The sequence below is a fragment of the Gavia stellata genome, chromosome 13 (genome assembly GCF_030936135.1).
Source record: "Gavia stellata isolate bGavSte3 chromosome 13, bGavSte3.hap2, whole genome shotgun sequence".
NCBI lineage: Eukaryota > Metazoa > Chordata > Aves > Gaviiformes > Gaviidae > Gavia > Gavia stellata.
Window position 1 is genome coordinate 7,740,018 of NC_082606.1, and position 12,569 is coordinate 7,752,586.

At 36.6% G+C, this 12,569-nt stretch overlaps 1 protein-coding gene across 4 annotated transcripts in view; it reads right to left on the minus strand.

Annotated features, from left to right (window-relative positions):
• The window catches only part of TJP1 (tight junction protein 1), a 194,780-nt gene that overhangs the window by 143,091 nt on the left and 39,120 nt on the right, over positions 1-12,569 (minus strand). For all 4 annotated transcript variants that reach the window (XM_059824097.1, XM_059824100.1, XM_059824101.1 and 1 more), the window contains one exon: positions 12,415-12,547. In XM_059824097.1, the coding sequence (XP_059680080.1) occupies positions 12,415-12,547 (133 nt within the window). The remainder of the gene's footprint in view (positions 1-12,414; positions 12,548-12,569) is intronic.

The following is a 12,569-nucleotide window of genomic DNA, read 5'->3' on the forward strand; positions in this document are numbered from 1 at the left end:
TGGGACTCTGATGCTAACAGGGTGCTCTAAGTACTACAGTAATATAAATAATAAGAACCACAAAAGCTGAAAATGAAAACAAGAAACAGAAGACAAGCTGTGTAAAAGTTAATGTAAAAGACACTGCAGCCCCTGAGTAAGGAAAATCATTAAGGGTCAAAATATAACTGCAGATCTTCAGCTGGTCTTTTTGGAAGTCACGAAGTAAGATCTAGTCAAGGATACCAAATGCCTCATCCCAAACATGCACAGTGTGTTTGTTAGTCCCATCAATTTATTGAAGATCCTTTTTAAAGGTACGGTCTGAAAAGAACACAATATCCATATTGAAAATCCCAGATTATCAGCAAAATCAGAAAGTATGAGAAAGATTTCTGCTGGCAGGGAATTACTTTTAATGCTTTGCTGATAACTTACACTTGCAATTGCTGCCCATACCCGTATATCTTCACAAGACAGTATGTATCAGCAGAAGATGTATAACACTGCAAATTGTGCATTACCACTTTTGTGAGCACTCCACAGAGTGCAGGCACCATTCTAAGTACTATCTTAAATGGAAAAGTTTGCAGTGGCTCACCCATTATCTTCCTGGTTTTGCAGTTATTCTAAGAAATTGTCTGTTTTCCATCCCAAACTGTATTTCTTTGTGCACCCATGTTAAAGCCACACGATTCCCTCATAGAATGCACAGCAGCAGATCTGAATCCATGAAACAGATACTTCAGAGGAGATTAATAATGCAAATACGAGATTACAAAGTACTGGCTGCAAAACTTTTGGATTAATGCATCACATGTCTGAACTCATTCTAGTTTGCCTATGAACATACAGAAGAATTGCTATGAAGTGGAGAAATGAAGGCAGGTCAGCTCTGGGTGCTTGCATCCCTGGATTGCTATTGCTTTGTGAGTACTTGATTCAGTAGTAATAATCCAGGTATCCAAAGCTATTTTGTTATACTGCCCAAAACTGTTGCCAGTGAACACAGAGGAAATACTGCATGCAGTTACTGGAAAGATCTTTTAGTAAGGTGGTACAATATGAAAAAGCCTGATTTAGGCCACCCCTACGTTACGTTCTAGATAGAGAAAGGAAAAGCCATGTGTTTCTCTGGTTATGCAAACACTGGTAGACAACCAAGTAAGACAAACTTGGTTAATTTGGCCAACCAAGTTTAACAGGGATCACATGTTTAAGAATAAAAGAACATAGACTGCATATCCAGTTGCAAATTGTGAAAAGCTCTCACGCAGCTGTTGAGGGATTGTTCATTTGGAAGCTCACATCCCTATCTCGTCAGAGCAAACAAATCTTGATTTTGCAAAGCAGTGTTTTACTGTCCACATATAAAAAATATGCCTAAAAATTTGCAGCTGACGTGCTGCCTGAGCACTTCAGGCAGCATCCAACTTAGATGTACGTGAATCCACAATCATCTTACTCTACATTCATCAGTCAGGTCAAAGAATAAGACATGCTGGCTTCCTGAGAGAGGGAAAAAATGTGTTTGTAGTTAGGTTATGTTGTATGATCTCCATGTTACACTGGAGTATGTAACTTCATTATTTTCCCTTTGTCTGAAGAACTACAGGAAACCTCACTGAAAAGCATATCGCTCAGACTTGAGTATTGTCTATTCCTAACTTACCTTCAGAGCAGGTTCAGAAAGCACTCTCTGGTTTCTGAACATTTGGGCAGCTCCAAGAACTTATCTTCTCCTTGCTCATTTTTCCCCTTCTTTGTCTTTAACCACCTTTCAGCCCCCTTCCCCTGGGCTGTCCTCAAGGGCAATAAAAGGCAACACAGTATACAGCTGGAGGAAGTCAGCAGATATCAAAAGTTAAATGTGAAATCTTCATAAAAATACAAGCACTTATTATTTGCTTCCTATTCATGCAGTGGCACTCACCACAGTAAGAATAGGATATGTACTTTTCAAATTCTCCAGCTCTGAGGGGTGCTAGATAAGTATAAAGATAGTGCAGCCAAGATTGCTAAATTTATTACAGGAGCCTGTGATCCCAATAGTATATTGCTAATAACAGTGCCAAATATCCAAAGGCAGCTGCTCTTTAGAGGTTATCCAGTCCTGTATGCTCCCTCACGGAATACTGCAGAGCAATAAGCAAAGGCATATTATAGCAGTGGGAGAAGCAAGCTGCTCTTCTTAGATATAGACGGGCAACAAACAGCCAATATTTCTTTGAAAAATCAAGGAAAACTGTGCCAGAGGACAAAAAGGACATCTGTGCCAAAAGAAACCAGAATCTCTGCAAACTAAAAGTGTCTTTGTTGCTGCAAGAACGATGAGCCAGCCCACGATAACTGCCCTATTCCATTAATGCATTCTAACTCTTTTTTTCAGTCTAAGCACAGATTATAAAGAATTTGTTTTCCATTCACAGTCACAGACCTCAAAAATAAAAAACTTCTTTGGACTAAAAAAACCCAACATTCTCCTAGAAGTTTGCTATGACATTTTTGCAAATTCATCAGTCTGAATTCCAAGGTGCTTACAATCAATATTTTTTATTTTATTCTGCATTTAGGTTGAAGACTTAGGTGTTGGGTATAATGTACTTCATTTTCAACTTTCAATGCACAGAATTACATTTCCATTACTTTAACAACATTTTTTTTAATATTTTTCCAGTGACTGCAGCAAAACCTTATGCTACAGCCCATATTTCAAAATCATTTTTGACTGCTGAAAGTATCCTGTCAACTCTTCCATATTAGTACTGGCGCATCCTCTTAAAATAAACCATCTGCTAAAGGCAGATACCTTTGTTCCCTGCCTGGGCACACTCCTCAGCCATTCAGATGACAAAGATTGGGAAAGAGCTAGGTGGAGAATTATGTGGAATGGTGAAGAACGTTTAAAAGGAGGCCTGTTTTACTTGAGTGATAAATGACACGTTCCTGAGCACCCACTGGGACTTCTAGAGAGCAAAGAAAAAGACTTGGTAAAAGCAGACCTTGACAGGGTGATGATGACATTTTACGACTGTTGTTGAAGGACTGCCTGTTTAGGGTCAGGCCCTGCTCTTGGAGATGCTTGCTACTGGCAGAGATGGTATAATATGACAGGCAGGGTTTAGTCAACAAAACTCTAAAATTTATGTAGAGAACATGCTAACAAAAAATGACCTTAACCAGTAAAATTTTGTATATTAAATGCAATGTGCGTGATGCACAACAGCATCTGGATAGTGGCAGATAACCTTGAGCATGGCCAAGTTTAAAAAGAGCTATTCTGCAGCTCTTTAGGAACTCAAATTATCTTCTCATCTCTGTGTAACTAAAGACACCTTCTTCAAAGTGTAAAGAAAGAAATACAACCCAGTGCTGTGAAACACCCACTTTGAGAGTGCTCTGGTAGCAATTCTGACTGGATTATCTAAGTCACAGTTAAGGAATACTTTGATTAATATTTCTTCTATCGTAACTTCAGAAAAAAATTTCAAAGACCTTCAAATGAGGCCAAATGTATTTCAAGATCTTGCTCAGCTTGCCTCTCAGCTTCTCCTTTAGTATTTGACTAAGTGCATCTTCGGGCTTATCAAAACAAAAATGAGTATGACTGCAACATTTGCAGACATTCTGTCTGCATCATTTACAAATAAATCTGTACCTGTTCCTCTGGAAAACTCCAAAAGTACCTCCGTATCAAGCTGGCCTATCTGACTGAAATGCTGCTTGGTGAGAATACCAACAGATGGGCACTTGAAAAGAATCCCACTTAACGAAAGGCTCGTTGCTTGAAAACTCTTGAAAACCTGAAGGAAGACCTTAATTATAACTGTGGCTATTGTCTTCATGCATAAATTATGAAGATACTCTGATTTTTCACATAGCTCAACTCCCATATTTCAGGAAGAAAATATTTTTCCGTTCATTTCAGTGCACAAACAAGTTTTAAGTGGGTGGGAAATACTAATGTTCCCATCCTTAACCAGAAGGGTTCCTGCAGTATTGCCAGGCACGGACCAAGGGATCCCGTTTCTGAGACAGTAACAGAAAGTAAGTGCCTGAAGGTCATGGGAAGCATTTCAATTTTTTCGATGGAAAAAGTACCAAAAAAAATTTCTGCCCCCAAACACTGCATTCTGAGGGTGACTGTACTTGCATTATCATCATCATTTCCATGAAATTATTATATCTTTGCAGACTAGCCAATGGTGCCCACATTTAGACATGTATTTCATGACAGAAAATCCCAAGCAGCTTTTGCTAACAAAGCCAACACATACTTTTTTTTTTTAATAATAAAAACCAAATTTTCAAGACAGTTAGAATTAATCACCCACAAATTCTAGTTTCCAAGGGGAAGCAGTTCTGGTAAGGCCAAATTGGTAAAAGCCAAAAAAAAAAAAAAACCCAAACCACACCACCCAAAACCCCAACCTAATAAAAAATATTAAAACAGACATGCTACTAGAATTCTCAGCATATACATTCTAGTGATATATTTGAAAAGCCATTCATACTGACACTCCTGTTTTTTGCTATTTTTAAGCACAAGGCTGAGAGCCTGCAACAGAAATTGTTGCAGTCTTTGTTTCCTCATATATAACCAGTCTGCCTCTCTGAGCACAATAGTGGAGAAAGGTCAAACAAATAAAATCTATCAGTAACAGGGAAATAGATTGAGCAATATAATCTGAACTTCTACTCTAGAAATAAACCAGTGAAGAATTTCTGGCATGAAAGATAAATGCACTTAGACTCAGAAGCATTTTAGATTCACTCACAAAGAATTCTTTTGTACAGAAACAATTATTTACTACATAAATATGTAATGCCTAACAAAATGTTAAGGTACCTAGAATCAAGAAACATTGATTATCAGAAAAAAAAAATTAGATTAGCATTTACCTAAAGAAACCTATACTTATATGAATGTTATTCTTTTCCCTGAGTCATCCCATCAAATTACTTTAATACAACATGGATCATCATGTGGATGCATACAGAATCCAGTTTCAGAAACTAAGACATTCAAGGGAGTTCGCAGAGGTACCTCAAAAAGAGAGACAGTGGTCATTCTCAATCACCTTTCTGCTTCCCTGGATCCCTGGGCTAGTTGAAGGACAAACAATTGGACCTTCATCCTGCTTGGGGCTTCAGTTCACTGGAAGGTAACTGCATGTGCACTGTAATATTGAGACTGAATACATTACGCTAGCATCGTAAAAAAATCACACAAAAGGGATCTGATGTTATGTAATTTAAAGACAAACTACTCTATGGCCTACGTATCTTTTGACATTTTCTTAAGAAATGAGAGACCTGACAAGTCACAATCATACTCCAAGTATGATGGTGTTGAAGTAATCAACCAGGTATTACTCCAATAAACGCCAAAGAGTATTTCAGTACAGCTCCATCTGCCCCAATTCATAATGCCATTCCGAGAAGAAATAAAAATAACCTAAAAAATGTACTCACTCACAAGTATATTTCTAATAAAAATTAAATGTAAATCCAATCGCTGGTATGACGACTATTATGGAGTTAATATCCTTGGTAGATTTAAACTGGAGTGCTGAATTTATTCAGAAACATAAATCAATCAGTCTAAATCAATTCAGAAACACAAATCAAGGTAAATCTAAATTTTAAATTTAGCAAATTAAATTATTTGTTCATTTATGGTTAACATCCTTAGGTTAATTTTAGGGCTGCATAAGCTTCACCTAGTATTATCCTTGAGACTTAATAATTTGCCTCGACATTTAGGATAGTTCTTATATAAAACTTTGGATTTGTTTTTAAATAAAAAGCAAGATGAAAGAATAAACAGTGCTGAAAATATACTCTTCTTTCCCAGAGGAGTTGTCATCTTGTATCAAAAGCCTGCAGTTTTTTCTCTTTCCATCAGTATTATATTTCAAAAGTTGTTCCAATTAAAATATTTTTTTCTTTTTACAAAAAAATATTTTTTTCCTCTGCATTTGAAATGACTAATTATATATGTTAAAACTAGTAATATGTATTTTTCTGCATTGTCTTCTATGTACTCGACTAATGAAATACAAAAGAAAGATGTAAAGCACTTTCATTTCATTACCTGTAAAATGTGTTAATTGGTTAAGTAAAACAAATATGTTTTTATCATTTAAACTATCTCAGGCAAAACAAACTGAGTCTACTGTATAAGGTCAGTGCTGTGTTCATCTATCCATCAATAGATGAAATTATTACTATTATTATAAACGCGTCACAGTACAGCAACAATATTGTGAAGCAAGTCTAAGCTACTACAGAGGATTTATTTCTCGGAAACAGCTGCATAACAACCACACTTCTCTGAACAGTAACAAATTAAGGGCATCCACAAGACTCCAGCTGTGCTAATGAATTCTTCCTTCCACATCTACAGAGACAATCAAAATACCTGCAGGACTTCTTAAGGAATGTCAGTGTTCTTATGCCTCCATCCTAAGAAATAACTCTGATACGTATCAGTTGTGTTATTACTCATTTATCATTTTACTAGTTTTGCAGACACATATTCAAATTAAAATACTCAGCAGGAAAATCAAGACAAATGAAAGTATAAAACCAGAACAATTTTATTTAAAAAAAAAAATAAATTCAAACTACAGAATAATATCTACCACCTCAGAAGCCATTTATAAGATTCAAAGGGAAGATGAGTTTGGCTTACATTAAATAAAATAGAAACTGCAATAAATCCATGCTCTTCAGTACAGACTAGATTGCCTTGCTCAGCAATATACTCTACAAACTAGTTAAGCAGTATAGTACAGTATCCTGTTTAATCACTACATTTTTTCACTGGGGGGAGTGGGGATAATTACAGCACGATAATAATAATTACCCAATGTACTGATAAGGACATTTCAAACAACAAATTGATTCCTCAGCCTGGTGTATGTTTTAAAAATCTACAAAAGACATTGGGGAAGTGAAATAAGGATGTCTTCACAAACATCCATGGAAGTTAATCACTAAAGCCTCTAAACAGCCTTGAAACTTCATTATAAATTATAAAGCAGGTGAAACTCTTAGTAACAACAGCCACAGCAAAATAACATAGAGACACTCACTCACAGCTGCTCTCAGAGCACTCCGGTGCACATGCACCTCCTTGCACATACAGCATGCTGGGCACACACATATGCCCACAGAGAGCATGCGAGGTCAATCACTCCATCCTGCTAATGAGAGCAGGCAAGCACAGAGAGAAATACAGGGTTTCTAAATTTCCTCTGCAAGAAAGCATACGAGATATCATACCCATTCAATGGCATAATACTTACTACAGTGAACTAAAAATTAATGTTATAGGTGAACATGTGCATCCCCTATCTAAAAAAAGCAATCATGCGTTAGCTAATTCTCACTTTCTGATTATCTCTTCTTTTGTTGCCTCTTCCATCTTGTCGTGCATTCCACAGTGCTTTATTCAGACTGCCCTTTGTACTTAGTTGTCTCTCTTTTCTCCTCTTTTGGATAATCTCCTACCCTACTGTGTTACTTTTGTATTTTGCATGCTGACATCCACTGACCTCTAAAGCAGTAGTACACAGCAATTCTAGCCAAATTCGTACCCACAGTGGGTACATGGTGAGAAGAGACAATACAATGCATCTGAAAAGGTAAGACTAGAAAAAAATGGACAAGTGGGGGGAAAAAAAAAAAAAAGGACTCGGCATTTCTATAACATTTTGCAAAATTATTCCTTGGAATTCTACCCCAATGCAAGTGGAAGTACACTGGAAATTATCTGCTTCACTATGACCGTAGGTTAACCAAAAACTTGCTGTGTGCCTGTTTATTGAGAGCAGGCTAGCACCAGCTGCCTCCAGAAAATATGCAGCACTGGACCTGTTCATACTGTAAATAAATGTAGTACTCTGATTTCCAAGGAGAGCTCCTTCGTCCACAAGGGCTAATTTTACTGGAAAGTGTTATGTCCATATTCCTTTAAATATATAGTTTGAGAAGCTGATTTTAGTAATTTCAAAAGTCCAATCAAAGAGTTACAATACTAAAAATGAAAAAGAAGATATCTTTGACATTCCAGCTCTGTTAAAGTTCATGAGATGAGCTCCTTATAAATACTTTCAACTAAGTCTGCCTTTCTGTCACTCCCACAAAACATCATCACTGTCTTGCAGGGAAAGAAGGGAACAATTTCTCTGCATCTATGCATTGTAGGGGTGGTCAATGAATGCTGAGCCACATACAAGATCTGTCACATGGTCAGCAACCACATACACCTCAGAGCTGACATATAGACTCCCAAGGCAGTTTACACACAATGAGGACAACCACTCCCCAGCAGCCCCGGTGCTCTATCACGTAGGGCAGTCCCAAAATGCATCTGCATCGCAAAGTGACCTTCAGAAGCCCTAGCAGTGGTGCAGCACTTGAACAGCTTGAGAGCCATATGCAGCTAAAGAATCAAAGGTTAGTCACATCTTACCTATTGTTATAAATAGATTGTAAGGTCCTTGAGAGTAAACACTTTGTGTTTGCACAACGCCTAGTACAACAAAATCCCTGCTGATGAATTGTCTCAGAAGTGCTTCTGCTATATAGGGTAGCTTATGCAAAGCCAGAGTTTGCAGTGTAACGAACGTTAAAATATGGATGTAATCAACATCAGTACAACAAGCTCATTCTACAAGGTAGTATGTATTCCACATCTTTCTCTGAGAGCTGATAATCCTATTCTTTCTCTTTCCTCCCATGTTTTCTGCAATGTAGAGTAGGAGTTCTGCAACATTTCTGGGTTGCAGATAACCATTTACCAATATTCAGCAACAAATACAAATTATTTATTTTTTTTATACATACCACTAAAGCTGAGTATTTCAAGGGCTGATATCTGGGTCAGTATAGCATGATGATGCTCCTTAAAGAAGAACTGAAGGGCAATAAAACAGGTTTTATTTAGTTTGTGGGAACAGGTTCTAATCTGACTAAGCGGTAGCACTAATACATGCAGAGGATAAAGAAAAGAAAAAGGATGAAAGAAGTTGAAGACGGATACATGTTTTAAGGGAGCTGATGTACTATCGCCATGTGGCTTCATGTTATTTCACCACTTTATCTTCTCACTTGCTGTCTTAGCAAAATGGTAATGAGAGGCATCACTATTACAAACCCCAGTATCATCCACTTAAGACAGCAGAGGTATCACTAAGAAATAAAACTCTGATTTTGTCAGCAACCCTGCAGACTCCCACCACTTGTAATCCAGGAGAATTTATACCTCCTAAAAGGATGTTAAGGATACTATGGTGTGAGCCAGCTATGGGATGGTAACACAGGTATGCAATGCACCAACCAGGAGTTGTGCAATTTGACAGTCTCTCACAAATCCCCGAGGCTCGCAGTAAGTCATTGCAGCAGCAAGCCATCCAATAATGAGGTTTTACACGCAAAGACCTCTCTAGCATTCTTAGGTATATCATCCATATTAAGAGCCACAGATATAACTAAAAGCCATTAATAACACAAACTTCAGATTTTATTAACTGTGGTAAACAAAAAACTTGGCAGCATCACCTCGTCTCAGCCAGCCCTCTGATGGCGCCTGTGGTATTCCCTCCAAGTCACTCTTTGGCATCTGCTGAAATTTTACACATGTGACAGGCTCTTCGCTGGTTATCCCCTCCCTTGCAAGGAATAAAAAAACCCTGTTTTTTTAATGAGCTTCCCAGCTTAATGTGGTTCCTGCAACTTATCCCCTGCCATAGCTGAAATCACAGTGAAGTAGTAAAGCTAGTATTTTCATGTACTGAATTTTTGTATGTGCATACTGCATGGAAATCCAGAACTTTCCCACTGGGGACACATTTCTTTACACTTGGAGAAATGAAAGCATAAGTTATTTTTTATGTCTTTCTGCTGTTAGGATTTGTCCTCAGTAAGAATTTGCTTAGCGATAGGGAACAAAAGGTTTACAAAAACAATCAGTTTGGGATGCACATAGGCATTACCTACTTTAAAGTGAAATCCAGTAACATTCAGCATTATTAATGGATCTCAATCTCATTACATGATGAAGAAAACTAACAGTTCACTGGATGCTCAAATTACTTTGAGTTTGTCAGCATCTAAGTTATCCACATATTTTAATATGAAACTTTTCACCTTTGTTGTACATAAAATGGATATACTGCAGCATAAAACAGTTGTAAAGAGAAAGTTTTAAAAAGCTCTTTCCCCTCATTGCATAGAAGAACTTCTCTCTACTAAATCTTTTATTTTCAATTTTATTCTATCTGCCAGTGCCTGAGCTTTCTTACTAGAAAAAGATGCTTAACGTGAAAAACATTCAGTTCTGAGAGCACTCTGGAAAGATTTAGGCATACCAATTTCCTCAACTATTTCTTTATATCTATTTTTAATCACAGTTTTAAAACAGTAAAAGTACCATTATACAATATCAAGAAATATTTCAGTGTGATTCTAAATTATGTAGCAGCAAGAAAATCCACATTTATAACTCTGATTTGTGTGCTTAGCTATTTAAACTTGTATCATCCTTCAACATGAGACCTCAGAATAAAAAGTGAACTTCCTTTCCTGATCCTAATTATCAATACTTAGCTATTAATGTATTAATTTACACATATACATGTACATACTCTACACATTTGTATGCTACAGATATGCCCCATTATTATCTGAATCAAATCTCTTTGCAAAGGTTCTATGGCATGCAAGATATTCTTTTTACCGTTGGCTATAATCTCTTTTTCTTTGAAGGCCCCAAGAGTAGAGATAGATTTAGATAGAACTACTTAATAGGACCACACAGATGAAGACCCATATAGCACAAGCTAAAATTATTGTTTCAGTAATTTCATTCCCTAAGGGAATTTTTAACCTTCAGTAAGGTAATGATTACACCAATATCACTGCTGTGACAACAGTTTGCACAGACACACCAAAGCTAGCTTTGAATTAGGCAGTGCCAGTTACTGACAGCATGGACCTGAGCACAGGCTCACTGCACACGCTCCCCCAGCTATGGGACCCGGCTTTGCAGTACCTACACTACTAGAAGTATCTGGACACCATACAATACACTAAATCACAAATCCTTGCTACTAATTTCATTACTTCCTTAAACAGCAAACAAGCTCTTTGTCCCAAAGATAGCACTACAAGACTTTGTAGTTAGAAACAAAACTGTCCTGAGAAAAAAAATACCAATTATGCTATTGGCGTCATCTGTAAAAAAACACATCGAATGACGCAACATACTCAAACCATTGTTTTGCTTTAGATAAAGATGTTTCCCTAAATTGCATCTGAACATTTTAGTTATATTGTTCATATTACCATGTAATGCCAGACAATATCTCCACATCATTATTGATTTATACATTTTAAAGACAGGACGCTATTTCTTATCTACCTCTTTCATCTTCGTATTTAATAACAGGTTTATAATTTAACATATTCTGTGACATTATTTCAGTGTTTCAAAACTACATCATATTAATTTATCAGAATATAATTTGTTTTGGCCAAATTCCCCCCAGTTAATTGAGAGGTGTAGCTTTTAACATTTTTTCAGTAAAGAATTTTTGAAAACATACTGTGTTTAGGACTAATTCTAATATTTCATAAACAGTATAAATAGCAGGAAATCTACCCCCATCTCCCATACTCCTTCATATTAACAATTTCTTTTCTTCCATTATTTGAACATAAACAACTCCTCCTGAATGAAAATTTGTGTAAAAAGCTATTCCAGTTTTGTCTTTCAATACAGCAAAATCTCGAAAGCATCACCCATACAAATTCTTTGAGACCATGATCACATTGAATTTTCTGAAGCTATAAAACAAACATATCTACACCCTAACCAAAGAGAAGAAAATAAGTATATACCAGTACTGCTTAAGTAAGATATTATCTGTGATACTAGCTTTTAAGTGCTATAAGCACACACATCTTTTAGGAACACTTATTTCTTTTTCTAGGACTCTATTATAGCCATATACAACTAAAATAATTTTGTGGGGGGTTGTAAAAAAATCATCCATCTTACTTCAAATGCAACTTCCAAAACCTAAATATAAAAACAGAATTTGAAAACATATTTCATTTTTCATATTTACTCCACTTCCAGTTAATTTCTTCATCTTATGCAGGCGGCAGTATTAAAACCTGACATCAAAATTTATATCTAATGGTTGCTGAAAAACAGAAACACAGTTACGCATTACTAATTATACAAGCAACATCACTGTTCTTAACATTTGGCAGCACAGAACTGCAATTACAACGTCATTAAGTACAGTTCCTTTTCTAATTCTGAACAAAGAAATAAACCCAATGCAACAGGGACAACTGCTTTATTAGCAGGATTCTCATAACTTCGTATAGAATAAATGTAAAAGATATGGTACTTACAGTGAATTCACAGAAATCAATGCTATCAAGACTTTTGCTTCTGTGTATTCTCCCTTTTATTCTTCTTAAAGACGGCTTTCCCTGACTTACACTACAGGTAGCACCATTGGGATTTTCTGAAGATGGAGTTACCCTGCAAAACAAGAGCCACATAT